General features: G+C 33.6%; 1 protein-coding gene across 1 annotated transcript; it reads right to left on the reverse strand.

The window, feature by feature from the left end:
- On the reverse strand, window positions 1-27,044 carry LOC123526142 (ADP-ribosylation factor 1-like). The gene is made up of 5 exons (XM_053523981.1): window positions 26,130-27,044; window positions 3,142-3,219; window positions 2,196-2,269; window positions 1,564-1,801; window positions 1-263 (listed from the first exon to the last, which is right to left on the reverse strand). The coding sequence occupies exons 1-5, from the start codon at window positions 26,185-26,187 to the stop codon at window positions 1-3; spliced, it is 711 nt and encodes a 236-aa protein (XP_053379956.1). The 5' UTR covers window positions 26,188-27,044.
- Between the last annotated feature and the right edge of the window lie 689 nt (window positions 27,045-27,733).

Below are 27,733 nucleotides of genomic sequence, written 5' to 3' on the forward strand. Positions count from 1 at the left end.
TTATCTCAATACCGGTGGAACACTTGCCGAATGAAGAAGCATTAAAAGCATGTATGCACGTGTGCAGTAATCTTTGTGGGCTGATTTGTCTTTTATTTCTGTTGGTTTATCACAATGGCTTGGGGAAGTGTCACTAGAAGTTCTACGTAAAGCGTGTGATGTTGGCTTCTTGGCTGAGCTCGAACTTGATCCTAGCTGAGTGGCAAGCCAATCCATGCAGTCTGTCAGACCATCACCCTGAATAGCACTTGTCTCAATTATGTCTGCAAATTGAAAAACGCTGCGTTTATTTTAATATAAAACTGCAGTTTTGCATGTTTTAATACAATGTGTAAAGTGAAACGTATACCTACGAGTTAAATATTTTTCTCTTTTTAACCGGCAACGGCGTGTCTTTAGTTCTTACTAGCAAGACCAAACCTGTATTTGCACCAGATCGTCTATCGAGTACCTGTATATGCTTAGGAGAGCTAGTAACCATGCAAGACACGTCATTGACGCCGTTTAATGATTTTTTACTAAAGACTTTAACACAATAATGAATACTCGATTATTTAACTCCTTTAATCATATAAATATCGATGTTAACGGACTATAAACGTGCGTATTGGAAAGAATCATACGTGCGAACACTCGTTTTCTTAATTAGATTGATAATGGTTTTATGAATATGTACGTTTTATGTATAAAATAACGTGTAATTACAAAAATGACATGTCTGTAATATAGCATTTACTCGTAATAAGTGATATTTAATTGCAATAAATACACAACTTTAAGCATTTTGTCATTTGTACTATTCTCGTATGCAAATCAATTTATCAACACGATAAAAATGCTGCGAATTAAAGGCCAGTTTCTCAGCGCTTTTTCGATACCAATCTTATTCTTTTATCATCAAAACGGACTAAGATATGATGAAATTGTCGTCTATATGGTTGTCATTTCCTCATTATCTAAAATGAAAGGTTTTCACTGAAACATTGAAATAATATATAGTTTAAAAGAGATTTTCATGGGAACATTTTGGTACCTTTTAGTAAATTTGTCTAGGGGAATGAATGGTATACATTAATGGACCATAGCCTACTTGGCTTGCATAGAGGTTTTAGTAATTTTCTTTTAATACAGTGATTGGATGTCTTTTGAGAAAATTTTAGCGCCTCGGAATTATACAAGTGCAGGATCTTTGATTTAATTTTACTGTCAACCTAATGCCAAGAGAAATATTAATATTTAATATGATTTGCTTAATATGATATGCTAAAAATACTCCATCATTGCCTTTAAGTGCAGATGAGAATATCCGGCCCTCTGGTATTTGTTTATACGGTAACTCGCGGAGCCTCGTTACCGCCTAAGCAATTACCCGAGCCGGATATTCCCATTGGCTAAGAATCTTATGCTCGGGATGGTATATTTTAACAAAATATTTTGAAAGTAATAGCAATTACTGATAATATGTATATGCATATTTCCATTTTATGGTAAACCGACAAATAAAATCATACGAAAACTTTATATATTGTATTGCAAAGAAAATTTAAGGATGAATGTACTTACTCCAAACGTGTTTGACTGAATGGAGATTTAGTTTAATGGACACCTCATCTTTATTCATAGTGTCCGGCAGATCTTTCTTGTTGACAAGAAATAGAAACACGCTATTGGCTAGTTCTTCCGCGTGGAGGGCGGGCTTTAGTACATCACAATATAGCTCATCCAATCGCTCGCGGTCTGAAGAGTCAATCACCATGACTACCGCGTCTGTCCCTTTGTAGTAATGACGGAATAAGGGACGCTGAAATTAATCATGGAAAATATATATTTGTTACGCTTTTGTACAGCATTTGCTAAACTATATATAAAATGTAAGTCTGCATTACTTGAAGTAGAAAGAACATTTAACGATTCTGGGTTTATGAGATTTGCAATCTAATTTCAAATATTTTGTGATGTTGGTATAAAGGAATGTCCCTAAAAGCTTGCTCTTTCTGAAAATAAACCACTTTAAAACAGTTACACCCATGCACTTGTTTTTGTTCTGTTTTTATCCCAAAGAACAGTTATTTTTTGTAATTTAATGGTTCCTTTGTTTTTTCTCAATACAAATATAGTTCCCGTTTTCTATTTTCAACTTTTTACATACATCTAGTGATAATAGTTGGCTAAGAATGAATACTTAAATCACTTACCATTTTGTCTCTTGCACCTATATCCCACGCTGTGAATGTAATGTTCTTGTATGTAAGTTGCTCCACATTAAATCCTATAAATATAATAACTTGATTAAGTGAAAGTAGAAGGCATTAACAGAAAGGAAACAATCATTTTATGTTACATATGATATTTACGATGGAAATGTAACATTTAAATTAAAAGTACTATAAATAAAATTGGAACAACTACAAAGATGTTTTAATTTTCAATGGAAGTTAAAAAGAAACGAATTACAGGTACTCAACCATTAGCTAATTACTGGAATAACAGGAAATAGAGAGTACAAAACAACATGTACATTATTGCTCTGTGAGGTCAGAATTGTTTTCAAGAAAATTGTAAACATTAACAATATCTTCTTGTGATTCTACTTATTATAGTTTTTCTTTTTCAAGTTGCACACCCGAATAACAAAGCTTGTATGATGTATTCTTGACTTACTATTAAACATTTACATAAGAAATATGTATAATTATATTCAGTTTGAGCGTAATTTTTAGCTTATTGCTTATCTGGTTTAATTAATGATGTAACCGCAATTATTGCATTATTGTATTATTTCAAAAGATAAGTAGATTAATATTATATTAATAAGAACACTACTGACATGCATTGTAAATGTATTTCACATCAGAACACTATTGTGCATATCAAAGATCAGGGACCACTACCCCGGAGATAATTTGAATGAATACTTTCTCAATGACAGGGACCATTCATTATTGATTTTTATCTTTGATGAGAAATATCAGGAGTCGAAAACCATGATCAGCATTTCTCTCGAAGAAAATGATATCGTGTGCACTCGAGAAGCACAATTGTTGTCTTTTCTTTTCGCCCATTGAAAAACATGGCACGAAATGATGACAGTACACATCTTTTGGCGAATGAAGGCGAAAAAAAAAATCAAAAGCGTCTTACCTATAGTTGGAATGTGTGTGACCACCTCTCCAAGTTTTAGACGATAAAGTAACGTTGTCTTTCCAGCTCCGTCAAGGCCTGAAAGACATAATGTTCTTGTTTAATGATAATGGATTCCATATCTCGCCATGCATGATACAGGTCTTGAAAATTAGTGTCAATGGGACACATCCACGTAAGTGGTCATTCATTTGTTCCATGTGAATATTTAATGAATAACTTTTTATATAGCTACATCCTTCACTATACACAATCCTTTAATCGCTAAACTCTGACAATGAAATGAACCTCAAAAGAGAATTTTGATTGGCTCATATCGAGTTACAGCTTAAATACCATATATAGTTCCTATTTATTAACATGTGTACTCTTTACATGATGGCAAAAACAAACAAAGGTACGCGGGCTCAAGGTGAATACCCTTATTTGCAATGTAATGTGTGAAAAGTCCTTTTAAAGCACTGAAGCATTTTTGGTCCTTACTGTATACCATACTTATATTTTCACCAATGTAAATCAATTAATATTTATTGGAGAAAATGTATACAAAGCATGGCGGAAACGCTTATATTTATATACAATTGCACGTGTTGTTTCTGGAATTAATGGTAAGACAGGTAGTCAATGATAACTGCTACAGCTGGTTATTAATATATTAACACTTAGGTAAATACTGAGTATATCGAACACTTTATGGTAGTTACTATTATTCTGTTTCTTTTAAGATTGTAACCCTTACCCTGCTAAATTTTTATAATGAACATATCCATCTCTCAATTTGGATATCATTAACTGTTAAAAGGGTTGCATTCCAAAAAGGACACTGACTGAATGGCGAACAGTGCAGGTCATGATCAGACTGCGCGGATGTGCAGGCTGATCACGATCAAACAGAATCAATTGTGTCCCTAATTGTAAGGGTTAGGTTTCTATGAAACGAAGAAAACGCACATGTGCGTTAGCTTTCAATTTTACGATATTTTTATGCACGTTGGCGCAGTGAAATCCTTCTGTTTCAGCAATTATTGACATGCACAGTTTTGCTATTACTCGCACTAGGAAAAAAAACCAGAATGTATTTATAGCAACTTCGTTTCGAGATGGTATCACTAAGCATATTTATGAGAGAATTTCCTAAGTTTTTCTTGCAAAATATTTACAGCAATTTTCTTGTTTACATCACTGAATCCCAGTGTTGTGAAAAGTTTTGAAATACTCTTATTCTTATTTCATAAATATGAAACTTTACCAGTCATCTATATTGTCATTTTGTCTGATTGTATTCAGATGAAATACCGTACAGTTATAAGCTGATATATTCATAGGTTAGTGGGAGGCGAAACTACTTACGATGTATTATATATATTATATATATATACACCAGCTCGTCTAAATTTAGCATCCTTTCATTTTTTAAAGTAGTTTGCCCTCCTTAAAGATTTTCTGTCAATTGTGAACAACGGAAATAGTTTAAAGTGACTTTTCAACAAAACTGCAGGTATATAAATATGAACTTACATGCTATGGACAAGTTTATAAACCAAATATTTGTACTAGCATATGTTTTATTCTTTTACTTTTAATAATGTATACAGTACTAGTATTTGCATTTGCCTGAAATAGATGTAAATTCAAAAACAAACACAGATGTCACTCTCAGTTGAATAGAACTAGATTTAATCATCATAAACTTTAACAGTAAATTGCAGACAAAATTCATGACGCTTATATTTGGTATATGAATGCGAATTATAAAAAAAAGGAATTGTCCTATCATACACATACATTACGAAAGTCTTCACTATTTCATGTAAAGTTTGGTGAGTGGGTGGATGGATGAATGGAAGTTTTCCAAATTCGTCCAACCATAATTTCCAGAAAAAAAGAAACGCCGCGGCTTGTTATGCCAATAAGCAAAAAACAAATACAAATGTTTAACACGTGTTTTTGGCCAGACAACAAGAACTAGACAAGTTTATGCCTAAATACTTGCAAAACATTTCATCTGTTACAGCATTTCTCAGATTCTCAAAAAAAAACGTTATTTAATATGCATCTTCGCATCCGTTATTGTAACATACTTTTCCTGTAAAGCTGCACTGAAGACGGATAATGACGAATGTTCAATAGATTATTAAAACAATCCGTTATCAAATTTTGCTTTCTTTGCGAAAGTATAGATTTCTTAGTGTTATTATTCTTTATCATTATAAGGATGACGATGAACTGAATGTTAGGTTGATAAGTTTGACAGAATGGCGATTGATCGAGTTTGAGGTGGTCCAGATGGCGACGGCCTCAGCAATACCTAAATCGTATCCTGTTATGGAACGCAGTGATAAAATAATGAACGTATTTATAATATATAAGCTGAATCCTCTTCCGAACAAACCCCATTACATTGAAATTATACATTGGAGAAAATACCTCCATGAAAAATTAAAAGGATAAAATATCACCCAATGAAATTTTCTTATTTCTTTATTTAAACATATTTCCATTAAACTAGAAAAATACAAATAAGTTTAAAAACAACATTCAAAACTTTCTCAGTGGATACATGGGAGGATTTTAATCATCAATGTGTGGATATTGTCAATGTTAGCAAATACAGCAGGAGTGACTTATCCGCCTTTAGAGGTGAATTCAGTCCAAAATGAAGCTGTACATATCGCATACCTAAAAATGCATATTTAATTTTATGTTATAAAAGAATATCCAGTAGTCGCAGCTTGAAAGATACATTTGTCAATACATTTCGTAGCCCAAATATTGAAAAAATGTGTACAAAACCATAGAACCATTCATGCATTCATTATGAGTTTTTTGTTTTATAATAATACTTTTCATACAATGGCATAGAAATATTTCTTTATCACTGAAATAAAACATATTACGTAAGTTCAATATACACTCAGCGATCGATGCCAACATTTTAATTAATAATTATATTCATTACATACTTTAGGTACCTTTTAACGCAATCCACGAGGTTTAAAGAAGCTTTGTGTAGTTATGAAACACATGTTAACCACAATAGAAATGTTTTATGAGCGTCAATTTAGTTCGTAATTGCATTGTTTTATTAAAACGTAACATGTGTTTCATAATGAAATTCGTGAGTTTATACATGCACTGGTTGATGGTATATCAAATTCATAATTTTCTTCAAATGTAGTTGTTAATATTAATGTTAATAGGTAATGATAATGATTGTAACTACTTCTTATATAGGTGTCTCTATAGTTCAAAAATGTGCGCATACGCATTGATTGCGAAAGTGAGTGCCACAATTCTGATGGATTTTTCCCAACTATTCCCAGTTAAAACATTGAATAAAATGTTATTCATCAAAAAGTATTACTGCTCATGAACAAATCATGTTCCTTTAAATTTGTAGCACGATTAAAAGTAAAGAAAATTCGTATAAAATGTTAAAAAACAATGCATCCTGGCCTAGAACTTTAGCACCCTACTGTAATCTAAAGTTATTGTGAGTAAATGAACGAGGGAAAGTATCATTATATAGTGGTTCTCATAAAGTTCAGCATTGGTTGATTTTTTAACCATAATAACTGTAGTGACTTGTTAGTTTTAGAGCAAAATGATGATAAAGTTTCATGTGCTTTCTCTGAATTGTGTATTAATATTTAAAGGCTTTAAATAATACAGACTGTCACTGAATTGATTTCCTTTTTTCGAACCTTCATTTGTTATTCTACTTTTTGCCACTTCATTGAACACATGTGTAAACAACTTTTTAGGTATATTGACATCTGAATTACTGCTGTTGTTCCGTTTGTTATGGAATGATTTAGAGGGTATAACTTTACTTTAGAGGGTATAACTTTATTTTACTTTAGAGGGTATAACTTTACTTTATAGGGTATAACTTTACTTTAAATAGTATAACTTTACTTTATTTAGAGGGTATAACTTTACTTTAAATAGTGTAACTTTACTTTAGAGGGTATAACTTTACTTTAGAGAGGGTATAACTTTACTTTAGAGGGTATAACTTGAATTTACACAGTTCTGTAACTTCAGCAAATCGTGAGGCTATGTGTCAGTTCAACCGGTTTACACCTCCACGGTGCCCTGTGTCTATATACCCATGTATATAGTGTGTTCCTTACTATTTTTATCAATGAATAAGGACGTAGCTGGAATGGCGATTGCTTCAAACATTTCAGTTTCACATAGCGCCCAATGATAAACATACTTTAAACATAAAAAGTTTAACTACTGTTTGTAATGAATACATATAATATTCTTTCCTTCATACCTTTAAAATTGTAATTCAACCCTTTTGCTTCATGGATTTAATATAAGATGCTCATTTTTGTGGTTTACTCTTGTTTCAGTTACGTGTACGTGTATTAGGGAAATTTACACTGTTCTTTAACTTCAGCGTAATTATGATGCATGTTAAAGTGGGGTTTTGATGTTTTGTGCAAATTCAACCGTTTTCCATTCCGATGCTTGACATAATAATTATTTTATTTGTTTTGTCGTACTTATCTATTTGTTTTACTTAACCTTTATTACATTTGTATCATTTTTGTGCATATTTGCTATGTATAAATACATACATACGCTGCGAAAGGTAGTCTTATTTAGATGGGCTCTGTTCCCAAAGATTAAGTTTGTTTGTTTGTTTGTTTGTTTTGGGTTTAACGCCGTTTTTCAACAGTATTTCAGTCATGTAACGGCGGGCAGTTAACCTAACCAGTGTTCCTGGATTCTGTACCAGTACAGGCCTGTTCTCCGCAAGTAACTGCCAACTTCTCCACATGAATCAGAGGTGAAGAACTAATGATTTCAGACACAATGTCGCTTATCAAATAGTCACGGAGAACATACGCCCCATCCGAGGTTCGAACTCACGACCCCGCGATCCGTAGATCAACGCTCTACCTACTGAGCAAAGCGGGCGGGCTAAGATATTTTGAATAGTTTAGATTTGAACCACTATGTATATGTATACACTGTGGAATATTTTGTATCATACACTTGGATCTCATATACATAATTGTAATTAAACCCATGTGCCTTTCTTCAACGAATACTTTACGGTTTCATGGACTTAGTGTTGTTATATTATCTGGTCCTATGGGGTCGTGGAGTTCAGTGAACTTTACTATGACAGAATTCCGCTTAAGCCAGTGCTAGGTGGCGTGGGTGCTGCTAATTCCCTAACTCCTCATGAACAGGCTCGATCAAACCAAGTCTGCTACTATTTTGTGATATTTTTTTCAAAAGATCTTCTTGAATAGTAATTGATTAAAAGATGTTCGTTCAATTCTTTGCAAAGTAATTAAAGCTATGTATTATTCATGGCGGTGAATTTTACGACCCTACATTACAAGTTTTTAAAACACGCGTATATTTTCCTGACTAACATACCAACTACATCACACAACCCCTAATCTAGATTATGGTTTAATCAATGCAGGTAATTTGCTAGCTCTTAATTACATACTTTTTAGTAACATTTGGTTTTCTAGTACCTTGATTAGTGATATACGAGTCACGCTGAATACAATTAATAACCCCTATGTTAGAAAATTTTAAGCTTCAGTAAAACATTCCTTCAATCATGTTCATTTTTGCTCACACTTAGTCAGCATGGCATTAATTCCGTATGATTCATAAATATTTTATTTCTTTGACAATTTTTGTCCAAGATCAAAGAAATAATTGTGTTGGCCTGATGATAACCAGGTGGCTTCACAACACAGAAAACTTTCGTTTTTAAAAGTGCAGGTAATACCATCTGTTGCAGGTAATTATATATCTGCCAGGTAAATCTCTGTGGTTTTAAGAGCAGTGTTAATGCAATCATCTTCACTATAAGCCACAGTCAGATTTACCTGTCATACCTGTCATATCTACATACAATCAACATCCATGTTTCTCTGGTTTACATAAATATTCCTCGAGTGATTCCTGAGATATGGTATTTTGTTTTGGCACAACGAATAAATTACTCAGGATTCATTGTTAGGTGGAACTTTGTCACAGTAAATGGTTACCTCATACGATAGCATTCTAGCATGAAACATGAAAATACCCACAATCTATTGTAAATAAAAGTACTCGGATTTGACCATCTCTTTTTATTTATGAATTTCCAGCCAAGCACATTCTCAAAAGTCACTAAATATGGCACAACTTAATAACAGTGAAATGTTCTTCTCGGTTTTAACTTTATCGTGTTTTAAGATACTTAGTGCAACTGGATTCTGCGGGTACAAGTCCTGATGTCAGAATATACGGAAGCCCCAGAACTGCTGTTCAAAACGAATATAATATGTCGGCTTGAGATAAATAAATTGTTACAATAGGTGTAGGACAGAAAGCTGTTAGTATACCAAAATGTATCTTATGCCAGACAGAATGTATATTTATCTATTGTAAAAACATTGAAAGTTTGCCTGCACAATATAATGAGAAATGTAATTATACCTAACTAAAGAGTAAAATGGCATTACATACCGAGGAGTAATATCCTGACATCTTTGTGTTTGAAAATTTTAGTCCAGAATTGACCCATTTTTGTTACACAAGACGTTCCACAACGTTTTAATATCCGAGCTTATAAGTCTCTATTGAGCACAACATAATCTTTGGTACAGGATTATGACTTAATTTCCCCTTCTTTTCAATTCACCGCTGTGTTTATTTCGCCTTTGTACGAGTCAAATTTGTGTAAGATATATTTTTCAATGGTATAGGCTATATTATCAAAAAGCATGAATACACGTAATTAATTAACTTCCTCAATATACGTATTGAAAATTTGTACGATTAGATTTAATTCATAAAATATCTATATTGAAATATGATACTAGGCCGACATTTTAGCTTCCGGAATACTGAATTCAGTGGTTCATAATATTCAACTGATATTTTTTTTTAAATCCTATCCATCTGAATAAAAAAAAACGTATTTTATCGGTAGCCTTATATAATTTTTCTCTCTTCGTTATGCTAGCTGACATTGGCGGTAAAAATAATGTTGTGGATTTAATCACTTGCACCTCCCACACATCTATTGTAATATTTCACTTCATAAATACGTAAAATCCTTAAACTGTTTCGATTCGTGGAACATTTAAATAAATACACTATATTTTTGAAAAATAAACCCATTTACTAAACTGAATCGTTTACTCACATCACATTTTCTCTTCTATATAATTTTAAATAAATGATTATGAGAAATCAAATAATATTCCCACGTTCCTGTTTTCGCCAGTGAGAGGCAGTCACATTAAACCTATATTTCCAGAAAAGAAATTTCTCTGCACATCACGACGAGTCTACTAGAGTAAGTTCACTCTGTGAATGAATGTTTCTGCCAATATGCATGCAGAAACACGTAACAAAAAATGGATACATGAACAACCACGGCTTTACCGCATTCATTGTTTTCTCAATCTCACATTGATTCAGCACATTCATGCCGTTTGACACAATTGTCTTATCTCCCACGGAACCAGATATCATTTAAATCCTGTTTGTACGACCAGCAGCATTAAAATGTTTCAGAATTACATCAATGAACCTTTGGCTAAACGATTTCTCTCGTATTTCGATAGTTCCAATACATCGATCGCTTTGATCAAAGGTAAAATCCAATTTAAGATGTATTAATCAGTACAACACAGTTATCGGGGGGTAATCAATTATTCTGGCTTACAAATAGAAAAATTAGATTAACCGTAAATGCAACCACGTTATTGAACAATTAAGCTGTGTACAGTCTGAGATGCAGCTAGCTTTATTAAAAAATACAGGATCGGTGTACTCTTAGTGATATGGTCATTAGTAAAAAAGACTTTATGCATGGTAATTGAGCAATTTAAAACAAAGAACACATGTAATTTTTATCTATATACAGGAAATTCACACTTAAATAAAGTTATGTCAAAACCTATTTGGATTTCATATTGATTATTGCATATCTGCTAAAATAATGTATAATGATTACGTAGTTATATCTTTTGACTAATGTTGCATTACACGGAGCCAAACTAACAATCAGATGATTGTAGGGCTGTGTTTCATACCATTGTTGTTGGAGGCCTTACTGAAAATAAGACCGGTATTTTAATATGTTTTATACTTTAATATTGTGTCTAATTGAGTTATCTTCCTTATTTATTGTATGTTTGAGATTGAATTGTTTGAAATTTACGTAAATTGAAATAAGAAACAGGTAAGCCAGCTCATATATGTTCGCTCGCTTATATTGCAGAAGTTTTGTCACCATCCTAATGGCTTTCTAAGAAAATCATTTCATTTCACTGTCGTCAGTGTTAACATTAAATGAAAGGTTATATATATATATATATATATATATATATATATATATATATAATTTTGTTTTCTGTTTTCAAAATTAGACATTGTTTACAGAGACCTATCGCTTTTATGTTTATAGTTTTATAACAATCATTCAGCACAGTAAGTCAAAAATAAATTTTCTAAAACATGCAGTTGTCAAAAATAGCTGATATTACAATTATGGAAACTACCCAGCTAAAACCCTATTTTGGCGATAAATTCAGAACTGATAATACATTTTGACATTCTTTCACATTTAGCGTTCCTAAAATGGTGTTTAACATGAATGGTATTGTCTTATATTTAAACAGAAATTAACCCTAACCCTGTTGGCGGCAAGTGATTCTGCCTTTGCGACCAGTGCAGACTAAGGTCCGCCTGCACTGTTCGCTATTCTACGGAATCCCTTTGGGGCCATTTATAATGTCGCCGTCGCGTTTGTGGGGTCGACACACGACAACGCGAAGTGACATAGCGACATTACGAAGTGACACCCGACAATCGCAAACGACGGCGACAATCCCAAACGACAATGTCGCGATATCCACTTTGAAATGTCGCCTTTCAAAAGCACGATATATCGCGATGTCACTTCGCATTGTCGAGCGTTATATCGCATTGTCGCTATGTTACTTCGTAATGTCGCAATGTCACTTTGCGTTGTCGTGTGTCGACCCTGCAAATGCGACGGCAACATTATCAAACGACATGCGATAATCTCAAACGACGCTCCACAACAAGAAGCGACATTTTCCGACAATTCCAAACGATACATGACACGCGAAGTGACACTCGACAATATAAAAGCGACATTTTTATAATGTCGTATCGCATGTCTCCCGTCTACCGGTGAAAAGGTAAAATATTTCCGTACTTTTCCGTACGGAAAATGTCCGTGTTTTTTCATTAACTGCAAATAATTGTAGAATGTTCCAAACACAAGATATTTTTAGATAACTTTTATATATTAATTCAAACATTGTCTAAACGGATATTTAACTTGTATAATATTACCGCCGACGGTTTCGTCGGAGGACCGTTTCAAAATGTATCAGTTTTCGTGAAAATATGCATACTTCTTCATATATTAAATAGAGGGGTGGTCCTTGTCTGAGAATCCATATCTTCATAACCTGATGTCCGATTTTAATAAATGATACCTTGTTGCAAAGGACAAGTCAGTACCTAATGAAAAGAGGCCACGTCAGGTTCGAACCCGGTCGGCTAGGGGTCAAGGTCATAGGTCAAATTCCGGTAATATTCTCAAAATATGAACTTGTCAGAGCAGTCAAAACGGTCATGAAAACCCAAGCAAATAACAAATATATAACAAATGTTTGAATTTAATATATAAAAGTTGTTTCATTAAAATATCTTTTGTTTGGAACATTCTATAATTACTTGAAATTAATGAAAAACACGGACATTTTCCGTACGGAAAAGTACGGAAATACAGCTTTTATCTTTAATTACGTACAGACGGACGAACAGATGTTGTCTTTTTTGTCACAAACATTCAGATTTTGTCATTTTCTATCAAAACAAGTTTTTATTTGCAGTTATTTACCCAAAATAAATATTTTATAAGCACGTTTTCCTTCTTTTACTGTTAATATTTTAAGCCAAAAATGACAAAGTTCAGCAAATGTTCCCGACGGCGTGCCCGTCGGGGAAGAACATTGTTTTTAATATTTGATTAGGCAATACTACTTATTAAAAGAAATTTCACTTTGATACCTTACTTTTAACGCTTTTAATAATAAAATGAAATTGATTTAATTTTTCGAAAAAATGCGACCAAGATTAGCCGGTATTTATTCAAGTGAACACCGGTCGACACACGACAATGCGATACGGCATATGAAAATGTCGCTTCGTATTGTCGAGTGTCACTTCGCGTGTCGTGTATCGTTTGGAATTGTCGCGCATCGACCCTCACCCAAACCCGCGACACGCGACAAACGATACGACATTAGGAAAATGTCGCTTCGTGTTGTGGAGCATCATTTGAGATTATCGCATGTCGTTTGGTAATGTCGCCGTCGCGTTTGCAGGGTCGACACACGACAACGCGAAGTGACATAGCGACAATGCGATATGACGCTCGACAACGCGAAGTGACATCGCGATATATCGTGCTTTTGAAAGGCGACATTTCAAAGTTGATATCGCAACATTGTCGTTTGGGATTGTCGCCGTCGTTTGCGATTGTCGGGTGTCATTTCGTAATGTCGCTATGTCACTTCGCGTTGTCGTGTGTCGACCCCACAAACGCGACGGCGACACTATAAATGGCCCCAACAGGATTCCGTACTATTCAGTCAGTAAATTTTCACTGAACATCCCTTTGAATAATAAATGGTATTGTCCAAATTTAATGATGGACCAGTCAAATTTAGAAATTTAGCAAGCTAAAGGTTAAGAGAAAACCTTCCTACGAAAAAGATGAATCGAACTGTTGTTAATTTTAATCTTTCAAACAGTTCATGTTATGTATAAACTTGTATTCATTTGGATTTCAAACAAGTAGCTCACTTCCGTGTTCAAAACCACTCAGAATACCATCTGCTGCAGGTAGTTATAACGTTGCCAGGTTAGAGTCTGTGGTTTTGTTACGAGTGGTGTTAATGCGATCTTCGTCTGTCATACCTGTCATATCTACCTACAATTAATGCACATGTTTCTCGTGTTTACACAGATATTCCTGGAGTGATGCCTGAGATTTGGTATTTTGTTTTGGCACAGGATATAAATTACTCATGATAACGGAGGTTTGATTCATAGTTAGGTAAGAATTTGTCATAAAATGATGTTTCTCAAACTGGAGCATTCTAAAAATGCGGTGAGATGTAAAAATCATCTTTCGCGGACATTAACTCTGGTAGGTATAAACATAAAGAAGGTTTTGCTGAAATATGTTTTTTTTTAAAGTTCCGTTTTGAAAATTTCGTTCAAAATAGAAATACCTTAAATATTACTGAATTCGACCTTTGCTTTTCTGTATCTTCAACAGTGTAGTGATCTCAAAAGTCAATAGTTATTGCACAACAATACAGATAAATGCTTGCCTCTGTTTAAACAAATGCATTTCCAGGGAATTAATGTGCAAATCAATTCCGTAGAAAGACAATCATAGCACCGGTATTTTATAGAAAGTTCATTGCTTTACAGGAGTCCCGATAGGGCTATAGATGGATATATTCTACTCTATGGGATATCGCGGTACTAAGAAATCGTATAACAATGGAATAGTAATGGCTTGCATTTAATAATAACCAAACTATTTAAAAGTCATACCATTTATTTAAACTAAAGATTGAAATGGTATTACATACCTAGGAGCAATATTCTGACATCTTTGTGTTTGAAAATTTTAGTCCAGAATTGACCCATTGTTCAGCAAATCTCTTGCTTCACATGCAGGACGTTCTACAACGTTTAAAATCGAAGCTTATAAGCACATTATGTTTTATTTCTTTGATAGTTTGTCTTAATCCACTTCTTTTTCGCTGCTGTGAGTTTTTTATTCGGAGGAGTTTAATTAATTTAGAGGTAAGCATAGCTCGTGTTTATTACGTTTCTGTAAGACGAAATGAGCTATACTGCTGATATATCACGAATGTAAACCACACTAAAAAACTTCCGCAATTTCTGTAATGAATAGTAATATAAAATTTGATTTCATAAAAGAATTTTCATAATAAAACAATTTAATAGAAATTCGACACTACGCAGCACGAGATCAGACTACGGGACAGATTTGCAATCAGTTTCAGTTGCAAGATATTTAAATTCATGAATAATAATGATTTATCGTAAATCTTCTCATATTAAATCATATCATTTAGTATCCGTGTCCTTGAGTACTGGACGAATTCACGGAAAACGAAGAGCTGTGATGTATCATTTTTACATCTCGCAATGCTCTTGTAATATATTACGTCCTCTTTTAAAGTTTTCTAATAAAAAATCTTAAAGCTTTATTTGAATGTTCACAATTTGCACGTTAAATTCCTTTGAAAGATATAAATATTTCATAAAGCTGAATCGTTCACTTATATCACAGGTCTCTCCTGTATGTAATTCATAAATAAATAATTCAGAGATATCATATTGTATTCCCACGTTTCAGTTTTCAGCAGTACAAAGCAATTACATAAAATCTATTTCCAGAAAGTAAATTTCCTCTGTATCACGGACAGTCTGCTGGAGTATATGAATTAAAGTTTAGTCTCTGCCAATATGCATACAGAAACACAAAACATAAATAGCTGCAAAAACCACCAGAGATTTGCTCGTCTCTCGAATTGTTTTCGAGGAATTAAAGCCTTATCTAAATCATTATATTCATGTTGTAATATCTCCTAGGAAATCACCCCAAGCTCTTTATAGCAAACGTATTTTGAGAAATGTATTTACATACCGGCTAGCAGCATTAAAAGTACTAATGAACTAGTCGCTAATAGATTTTTCTGTTCCAATAAATCGATCGCTTTGATCAAAGGTAAAATTACTCAGAATCGCTAACAGATTTACCGATAAACAAGAGATCACAGAGTGATCTTGGCGCCCACCAATGTGCCATTTTTGAGTGTTCCAAATTTCAAGACTTACTGACTAGCTCAAGGTCAAATTTCATTTCCGTACACAACAGTGTGCATGTGGTCCAAATTCGAAAGCTGTAGCTTGAGAAATGTGAAAGTAGGTCACTAGATCAATTTCAAGGACGAAATGTGAAAGTAGGTCACTAGGTCAAAATCAAGGTCAAATTACACTTCAGAACACAAATTTATGCATGTGGTCCAAATTTAAAGCCTGTACCTTCAAAAATGTGAAAGTAGGTCACTAGGTCAATGTCAAGGTCAAAGTTTGTTTCGGTACACAATCCTATGCATGTGGTCTAAATTTGAAGCCTGTAGCTACAGAAATGTGAAAGTAGGTCACTAGGTCAATCTTAAGGTCAAAGTTCATTTCGGTACACAAAACTATGCAAGTGGTCCAAATTTGAAGGCTGTAGCTCGAGAAATGTGAAAGTAGGTCACTAGGTCAAAATCAAGGTCAAATTTTATTTCGGAACACAGAGCTATGCATGTGTTCCAAATTTGAAGCCTGTACCTTCAAAAATGTGAAAGTAGGTCACTAGGTCAATGTAAAGGTCAAAGTTTGTTTCGGTACACAAAACTATGCATGTGGTCCAAATTTGAAGGCTGTAGCTTGAGAAATGTTAAAGTAGGTCAGTAGGTCAAAATCAAGGTCAAATTCCATTTCAGAACACGAAGCTATGCACGTGGTCCAAATTTGAAGCCTGTACCTTCAAAAATGTGAAAGTAGGTCACTAGGTCAATGTCAAGGTCAACGTTTGTTTCAGTGCGCAAAACTATGCATGTGGTCCAAATTTGAAGGCAGTAGCTACAGAAATGTGAAAGTAGGTCACTAGGTCAAAATCAAGGTCAACTCATGTCAAGGTTCATCTTGCCACTCAAAACCATACATGTGGTCCAAATTTGAATGTTGTAGGTTATTGACAAGATTTTAAAATCTTTTCCCTATATAAGTCTATATGAACCATGTGACCCCCCAGGGCGGGGCCATATTTGACCCTAGGGGGATAATTTGAACAAACTTGGTAGAGAACCACTAGATGATGCTACATTACAAATGCCAAAGCCCTAGGCTTTGTGGTATGGACAAGAAGATTTTCAAAGTTTTTCCCTATATAAGTCTATGTAAACCATGTGACACCCGGGGCGGGGCCATATTTGACCCTAGGGGGATAATTTGTACAATCTTAGTAGAAGACCACTAGATGATGTCATATACAAAATATCAAAGCCCTAGGCCCTGTGGTTTTGAACAAGAGGTTTTTCAAAGTTTTTCCCTATATAAGTCTATATAAACCATGTGACCCCCGGGGCGGGGCCATATTAGACCCCAAGGAAATAATTTGAATCATCTTGGTAGAGGACCACTAGATGATGCTTCATACCAAATATCAAAGCCCTAGGCTCTGTGGTTTTGGACAAGAAGATTTTCAAAGTTTTTCCCTATATAAATCTATGTAAATTATAGAAATAAACAAAGGGCCATAACTCACTAAATAATTGTTGGACCAGTCTGATTTTCAGGGGGACACAACTAGGGTACCAATACATCATTCTGACAAAGTTTGGTTAAAATCCCCCTGGTAGTTTCTGAGGAGATGCGATAACGAGAAATTGTTAACGGACGGAAGGACGGACGGACTGACGGACGGACGGACGGACGGACGGAAGGACGACGGACCACGGACGCAGAGTGATTTGAATAGCCCACCATCTGATGATGGTGGGCTAAAAACACAATGATGATGTCACTATAGATATCCAAGCATGCTGAAGATTGATAGAAAGTTGTTTTATCTCCAACGAAACCAGTTATCATTTAAATGTTTGTAGGACCAGCTGCATTAAAATGTTTCAGAATTACATCAATGAACATTTGGCTAAAAGATTTCTCTCGTATTTGGATAGTTCCAATACATTGTATATCGATCGCTTTGATCAAAGGTAAAATCCATTTTAAGATGTAATACTCAGTATAACACAATTATCGAGTCATATGCCCAGTATTTAGCTTGCATATGGCTTACAAATAGAAAAATTAAATTAACGTAAAATGCAACCACGTTTTTCAAGATTGTAAACTGAGCTGAGCAGCTAGGTTTATAAAAAAAATACAGGATTGGTGTACTCTAAGTAGTATGGTCATTCGTAGAAAAGACCATATGCATGGTACCTAGGTACGAGGGGCGTGCGTTCAATATGTAATGTTACTGCGTATGTAGTTCCGTAACCGCTTATCATTTTTAGATGCGGTTTTCGGCACACTATAAAGCTGTTTATTGGGAACAAAATGCTATATAAATTATAAAAATCGGCATGTTCATAGTAAAAATATAATCATTTTAGTGAGGTGTGCTCAGGTATACTGGGCCATAATTATAATTTAGGTTTGTCCTGGGCATTCAGAGTATCAGAAAAATAGAATAACTTGTGAAATCACAAAATTCTATCATTTTTCTACGAGGTACAGCAATTTGTGATGAGTTTGCATTTATTTTAAACTATTTATTGAATTTTTAATTTTACAACTGAACTAAAAAATCTAAACTCGAGGTTGATTCCATCTGGAATTGGTGTTGAGAGCGATTAATCAAAGTTGTAAGAACTAGTTTCGCAATCGAGAATTAAGATACTAGTATCAATTTAAAATGCAAGAACTTTTTAAACGATGATTATCGCGCCTGACAAAATTGCAGAGGCTTATTGTACTCACCTTATCATTTTTCGAGTAAAAATATACAAACTCAATTTAAAAATGTTATAAACTTTTTTATTTTAGTTTTCATATGTTTTTGTGAAGATCATGATTTGTTTCATCTGTTTAAACTGAAAAATGAACTATAGTTCTATTTGTTGAATAGTAGAATCAAGGAATTGCATATTACAATCTTAACATTTTGAACATAAAATTGTCTAGTATACCGGAGTACACCTCGCTCAACAAAAATTATATTTTTACTATGAATCAGCCGATTTTTAAAATTTATACATCATTGTGTTGGCAATAAATTGCTCTATGATGTGCCGAAAACCGCGTCTAAAAATGATAAGCGGTTACGGAACTACATGCGGAGTAACATTACATATTGAACGCCCCTCGTAACTATTTGAAACAAAGAACAAAGAAGATCAAAATGTAATTTTCATTTACATACAGGAAATTTACACGTTAAGTATCTATCTATCTACCGATTATTGCCTTGGAAAAACATATCGACAAAACAAAAGCTTGCTTAAAAGTATCCCTGCTGAAAAAAAATCGTTATTTTCTAATGCATGAAATAAGACAAATAATTCATAATGCTTACATAGTCCTATCCTTTGAGTAATGATGCATTACATGGAGCCAAACGTACAATCAGATTTGAATAAGATGACCAAATTGTAGAAAACATCCATCATTTTTCATAATTTCATACGCATTTTAGAATAGCGTTGACGCATGTTTACTTTGTGTTATACATCTTCAGAATCCCCCGGGAAACGTTGGTACCCTCGCCCAACCGGGCTCGGCTTCATGATTCTGCAGGTATTAACAAGGAAAAACATGCGTTATCCCTACAATAGATTATTTTAAACTATTCATAATGGTGTAAGGAAAGTTCGTTCCACACTAGCACAACTAAAATATGAAAAGTAAGATATGTATAGATTTTCATCATATCTAATACTGATATGTTGACTTATTGCTGCTGAAGAAATTTGGTATATTTCAGATTTCTGTTTTGGAAAAATACAGTTTATTCTGTACACTGGATTCGGAATTTTCCAGCTTTTGAAAATAAACAAGCATTGCTTCTTTCACTGATTCTCAAAAGGTGTTTGCCACCATCCTTATAGTTTTCTTAGAAAATCGTTTCCTTTTTTTGTTTGTTTTGGGTTTAACGCCGTTTTTCAACAGTATTCCAGTCATGTAACGGCGGGGAGTTAACCTAACCAGTGTTCCTGGATTCTGGACCAGTGAAAACCTGTTCTCCGCAATTAATTGCTAACTTCCCGACATGAAACAGAGGTGGACGACTAATGATATCAGACACAATTTCGTTTATCAAATAGTCACGGAGATCGTTTCCTTTCCACTATCGTAAATGTTAACATTAAACGAAATGCATTGATTAAGATATAGGTCAAAAGATTTATATATCATGAATAGATTTCCTTTAATTGGCAAACCTTCCATTTCGTATGACATTATTGGGTAGTAAACTCGTAGATTATTCCATACAACAAGTCCATATGATGGAAATTCGAAAATTATGACTTTAGTATGCAAGATTCTTATATAAGTTACACATCCGGGTGGTTATGATATATTGTCGTTTTCTTTAGAATTTCTTTGGCATTAGATTGTATGACCAAAATTTGTTTTCCGTGTGTGAAATTTTTGAACATGAAACGTTCTTTTTATAATGTTGTTTTCTGTTTTCGAAATGGTACATTGTTTACATAGTAATGTTGCTTTTATGTTTACTAAGTTTTTTAAATAGTTTTATTACAGTCTTTCAGCAAAGTATTTCAAAAATTTCATTTCTAAAACAAATAGCTAAAATGTAGCCTACAATGGAAAATATCCAGTTAGAACCGTAATTTGGCGATAAATTGAAAACTAATAAGACTTTTTGATTTAAAAGATTGCACTATCACCATCAAAGTTCTTAAAAATAGCGTAAAGCATGAATGGTATTGTCTTATATTTAAACATTTATATTAAAATAAGGAAAAACATTGCTACGTAAAAGGTGGATCGAACTGTGATTAATTTTTAACTTTCAGGCTGCTCATATTATGTATACAATTTATACATTTGGATTTCAAACAAGTAGCTCACTTCCGTGTTCAAAACCACTCAGAATACCATCTGCTGCAGGTAGTTATAACGTTGCCAGGTTAGAGTCTGTGGTTTTGTTACGAGTGCTGTTAATGCAGTCTTCGTCTGTGATACCTGTCATATCTAACTACAGTCAAACTGCCTGTTTCTAATGCTAACACAGATATTCCTGGAGTCATTCCTGAGATATGGTATTTTGTTTTGGCACAGGTTATAAATTACTCATACCTCCCATAGGTTTGATTCATTGTTACGTAGGAATTTGTCATAAAATGATTTGTCTCATACTGGAGCATTCTGAAGATGCGGTGGGAATGTGAAAAAAAAGAACATCTACCGCGAACCTTAACTCTGGAAGGTCTAGGGTCACATAAACAAGCTGAAATATGTTTTTTGAAAGTACGGTTTTGGGAATTTCGTTCGAAATAGGAATACCTTAAAAATTATTGAATTTGACCTTTGCTTTTTTTGTATCTTCAGCAGTGTAGTGATCTCAAAAGTCAATAGTTATTGCACAACAATAAAGATAAATGCTCGCCGTTGTTTAAACTATTGCACTTCAAGATACTTAATGTGCAAATCAATTCTGTAGAAAGACAAAAATAGCATCGGTATTTTATAGAAAGTTCACTGCTTCACAGGAGTCCCAATATGGCTATAAAGATTAATATATTCTACGATATCGTGGTATTTAGAAATCGTATAACAATGGAATAGTAATGACAAGTATTTAGTGATTTCAAAACGATATAAAAGTCATCATAGATTTAAACTAAAGAGTAAAATGGCATTTCATACCAAGGAGTAATATCCTGACATCTCTGTGTTTGAAAATTTTAGTCCAGAATTGGCCCATTGCACAGAAAATGTCGTGCTACACAAGACTTTTACAACGTTTAAAATCTAAGTTTATAAATCACCACTAAACACCATATTTTCCGTGATTTCTTTAACAGTTTATTTTAATCCACTTCTTATTCGTTGCTGTGAATGTTTTATTCGTACGAGTTTAATTCATTTATATGTACGCAAAGCTCGTGTTTATTACGTTTCTTTAAGACGGAATGAGCTGAGCTATATGGCTGATATCGCACGAATGCAAACCACACTAAAAAAAACTTCCGCAATTTCTGTAATGAATAGTAATATAAAATTTGATTTCATAAAATAATTTTCATTAGAAAATCATTTAATAGAAATTCGACACTACGCAGCACCAGAACAGCACGGGATCAGACTCCGGGACATTTTTGCCATCAGTTTCAATTGCAAGCTATTTAAATTCATTAGTAATAATGATTTATCGTAAATCTTTTCACTTTAAATCATATTTATTTATCATCCTTGTCTTTTGAATATTTTCTTCCCACGTATTGGAGGAATTCATGGAAAAAGAAGCGCTGTGAACTGTAACTCTTTAACATCCGCAACTCTCATGTAATATATTACGTCCTCTATAAAAAATAAATTCTTAAAGCTTCATTTGAATGTTCACAATTTACACGTTAAATTCCTTTCAAAGATAAAATATATATTTCATAAAGCTGAATCATTCACTTATATCACATGTCTCTCCTGTATGTAATTCATAAATAAATAATTCAGAGATATCATATTTTATTCCCACGTTTCAGTTTTCAACAGTGCAAAGCAATTACATAAAATCTATTTCCAGAAAGTAAAAATTTCCTCTGTATCACGGACAGTCTGCCGGAGTGTGTAAATGCAAGTTTAGTCTCAAATGCTTGACTCCCGCATTGTTTTCCAGGAATTGAAGACTAATCTAAATCATTATATCCATGCTGTAATATCTCCTAGGAAATCACCCCAATTTCTTAATAGCAAATGTATTTCGAGAAATGTATTTAGTACATACCGGCTAGCAGCATCAAAACATGTTTCCAAATTTCATTAATTATATAGTTGCTAATAGATTTTTCTGTTCCAAAACATCATCGCTTTGATCAAAGGTGAAAGTACTCATCACCGCTAACAGATTTACCGATAAAAACACAATGATGATGTCACTACAGATAACCATTCATGCTGAAGATTGATAGAAAGTTGTTTTGTCTCCCACGAAACCAGTTATCATTTAAAATCTGTTTGTAGGACCATCTGCATTAAAATGTTTCAGAATTACATCAATGAACCTTTGGCTAAAAGATTTCTCTCGTATTTCGATTGTTCCAATACGTCGATCGCTTTGATCAAAGGTAAAATCCATTTTAAGATGTAATACTCAGTATAACACAATTATCGAGTCATATGCCCAGTATTTAGCTTGCATATGGCTTACAAATAGAACAAGAGCTGTCGGAGGACAGCAACGCTCGACTATACAACAGCCTTGTCAATTGAATGAATACAAAAGTTGAAAAAGGGGCATAATTTTGTAAAATGCAAAGTAGAGGTATTGAACCTCTGTACTGCATGTCATATCATGACAGTGAACAAGTGTGTGAAGTTTCAATCCTTTCCAATTTGTGGATACTGAGATACCAGCTTACATACAAAATCTTAACAAAAAACTGCTAAGTCAAAGGGGCATAATTTTGTAAAAATGCCAAGTAGAGTTATGGGATCTTCACAGTGCATGTTAGATCATGACAGTGAACAAGTGTGTGAAGTTTCAATCCATTCCAATTAGTGGATACTGAGATATCAGATTACATACAAAAATTTAACCAAAAACTGCTTAGTCGAAAAAGGGGCATAATTTTGAAAAAAAAGAGAGTAGAGTTATGGGACTTGCTTAGTGCATGTCAGATCATGATAGTGAACAAGTATGTGAAGTTTCAATCCATTCCCATTAGTAAGTACTGAGATACCAGCTTACATACAAAACCTTAACCAAAAATTTCTAAGTCGAAAAAGGGGCATAATTTTGTAAAAAAGCAAAATAGAGTTATGGAACCTGTGCAATGTAGATCAGTTCATCACAGTGAATAAGTGTGTGAAGTTTCAATCCATTCCCACAAGTGGTTACTGAGTTACCAGCTTACATACAAAACATTAACCAAAAATTTCTAAGTCGAAAAAAGGGGCATAATTTTGTAAAAAAGCAAAATAGAGTTATGGAACCTGTGCAATGTAAGTCAGTTCATCACAGTGAATAAGTGTGTGAAGTTTCAATCCATTCCCACAAGTGGTTACTGAGATACCAGCTTACATACAAAACCTTAACCAAAATCGGGACGCGGACGCGGACGCGGACGCGGACGCCGACGCCGACGCATGGGCGAGTGCAATAGCTCACTATTCTATGAATAGTCGAGCTAAAAATTAAATTAACGTAACATGTAACCATGTTTTTCAACATTGCACAAAGCAGATTGTAAATTGAGCTGAGCAGCTAGGTTTATTAAAAAATACAGGATTTGTGTACTCTAAGTAGTATGGTCATTAGTAAAAAAGACTTAATGCATGGTAATTGAGCAATAATTTGAAACAAAGAATACAGGTAATTTTTATCTACATACAGGAAATTCACACGTAAATAAAGATATACGGAAAAAAACTATTAGGGATTTCATATTGATTATTGCCTTGGAAAATACATATCGTCAAAACAAAAGATTGCTTAAAAATATTCCTGTTGAAAAAAAAATCATTATTTTCTGAAATAAAGAAAATAATTTAGAATGCTCACAGAGTCCTTTCTTTCGAGTTATGATGCATTACATGGAGCCAAACTAACAATCAGGTCTGAATTGGATGACCAATTTGTAGAAAACATCAACCAGAATTATTCTAAGAAGCCACTGAAAACTGATTCTATTCAAATGTTTCAAGGTTTAAAATGGCTGTTTGCGTGTAGATGTAAATATTTCACAGGACTTATGATTAAAAAGGCTCTGAATAATTCGACATAACACGTATATTTCTGATCTTATTCCAATATTTCCGAATGAAACATACATTCGGATCAACACAGAAAAAAGACATTAATATGCATAAAGGACCAAGAAGTTTGCATAAACGACCGAGAAGTTTTCTGATATGTTGACTTATTGCTGCTAAAGAAATCTGGTAAATTTCAGATTTTTGTTTGGGAAAAATACAATTTATTCTGGATTCGGAAAATATGGATTCAGAAAATTCCAATATTTGAAAATAAACAAGCATTACTTCTTTAACTGATTCTCCAACAAACATTTATTAGTACAATTCGATCCACCTTTTCCGTAGCAAAGTTTTCCCTTAATTTCTGTTTAAATGTTTAAATATAAGACAATACCATTCATGCTATACACCATTTTTAAATGATAATTCAAGCTTTTTTAAAATGTCAAATGTATCATTAGTTTTGAATTTATCGCTAAAATAGGGATCTAACTGGATATTTTCCACTGTAAATTTCAGCTGTTTTGGACACAAACATTCTTTAGAAAAGTTTTGACTTACTTCTTTCAGACTGCTCATGTTATATATACAATGTATACATTTGAATTTCAAACAAGTAGCTCACTTCCGTGTTCAAAACCACTCAGAATACCATCTGCTGCAGGTAGTTATAACGTTGCCAGGTTAGAGTCTGTGGTTTTGTTACGAATGGTGTTAATGCAATCTTCGTCTGTCATACCTGTCATATCTACCTACAATCAACGCACGTGTTTCTCGTGTTTACACAGATATTCCTGGAGTGATTCCCGAGATATGGTATTTTGTTTTGGCACAGATTTTAAATTACTCATGATAAAGGTCTGATTCATTATTAGGTAAGAATTTGTCATAAAATTATGTTTCTCAAACTGGAGCATTCTAAAAATACGGTGGGAATGTGAAAAAAACATCTTCCGCAAACCTTAACTCTGGTAGGTATAAACAAATGTTTACAAGTTTTTATTGAAAGTACGGTTTTGGGAATTTCGTTCGAAAAAAAGAATACCTTAAAAATTATTGAATTTGACCTTTGTTTTTGGGTTTGTTTGTTGTTGTTTTTTTTTTCTTGTATCTTCAGCAGTGTATAGTGATCTCAAAAGTCAATAGTTACTGCACAACAATTCCGTAGAAAGACAAAAATAGCATCGGTATTCATAGAAAGTTCATTGTTTTACATGAGTATGGCTATACATGGATATTTTCTACTCTATGAAATATATCGTACAACAATGGAATAATAATTACAAGTATTAAGAGATTTCAAAACAATTTAAAAGTCATATCGTACATTTTAACTAACTGAATAAAATGTCATTACATACCAAGGAGTAATATCCTGACATCTTTGTGTTTGAAAATTTTCGTCCAGAATTGACCCATTGCTTACACAAGACGTTGTACAACATTTAAATCTTATAAGTGGCCACTGAACACCACATTATCCTTCATTTCTGTAACAGTTTGTGTTAATCTACTTCTTATGCGCTGCTGTCAGTGTTTCATTCGTAGAGTTTAATCCATTTAGATGTTCATGGCTGATATAGCACGAATCAAACCACACTAAAAAAAACTTCCGCAATTTCTGTAATGAATAGTAATTTAAAATTTGATTTCATAAAAGAATTTTCATAATAAAACAATTTAATAGAAATTCGACACTGAGCAGCATTAGATCAGCACCAGACATGTATCCGGGACATATTTGCAATCAGTTTCAGTTGCAAGTTATTTAAATTCATAAATAATTATGATATATCGTAAATCTTTTCACTTTAAATCATATCATTTATTATCCGTGATCTTTAAATATTGTATTTCCCGTATTGGACGAATTCATGGAAAACGAAGCGCTGTGCAATGTATCAAATTTACATAACGCGATTCTCTTGTAACATCATATTACGTCCTGTATTAAAGTTTTCTTGAATAAAATCTTAAAGCTTTATTGGAATGTTCGCAATTTTTACGTTAAATTCCTTTGAAAGATATAAATATTTCATAAAGCTGACTCGTTCACTTACATCACATGTCTCTCCTGTATGTAATTCATAAATAAATAATTCAGAGATATCATATTATATTCCCACGTTTCAGTTTTCAGCAGTACAAAGCAATTACATAAAATCTATTTCCAGAAAGTAAATTTCCTCTGTATCACGTCCAGTCTGCTGGAGTATATGAATTAAAGTTTAGTCTCTGCCAATATACATACAGAAACACGCAACATAAAAAGACACAAGAACAACCAAAGCTTTGATTGTCTCTCGCATTGTTTTCAAGGAATTAAAGCTTTATCTAAATCATTATATCCATGTTGTAATATCTCCTCTGAAATCACACAGTTAAATCCTACACAAGCTCTTTACTGCAAATGTATTCCGAGAATTTTTATTTGTATTTACATACCGGCTAGCAGCATTAAAACATGTTTCAATATTCCATGCTAATAGATTTCTCTGTTCCAGTAAATCGATCGCTTTGATCAAAGGTAAAATTACTCAGCCCCGCTACAGATTTACCGATAAAAACACAATGATGATGTCACTAGAGATATCCATGCATGCTGAAGAATTATAGAAAAGAAGAATTAATGTCAGTCGTACCTTTTTTATTGCTAACCTGAGAAGCACGTGAAGTGCATGTGCATTTTGAAGAACCGTGATTAAGACTATATTAGATGAGACTACAGAAGAGCGGACACAGTGGTCCAGTGTCAAAACTGTCTGACTACGGAATTAGGAGTCACGAGTTCGAGCCCCAGCTCCTCCAAGTACATTTATTAACACCGAGATTCCCGTGTATGGGTGTTATACACCTAGCACGCTATAGAACCAGTGAAGCTTCTGGAATTGGAGCGTCTTCTGTATCTTACACTGTGCTCCAATTAAAAAGTACTAAGTGGCACATATGTCTTTCTGGAGATGGA

This window comes from Mercenaria mercenaria, chromosome 14 (genome assembly GCF_021730395.1).
Source record: "Mercenaria mercenaria strain notata chromosome 14, MADL_Memer_1, whole genome shotgun sequence".
NCBI classification, from domain to species: domain Eukaryota; kingdom Metazoa; phylum Mollusca; class Bivalvia; order Venerida; family Veneridae; genus Mercenaria; species Mercenaria mercenaria.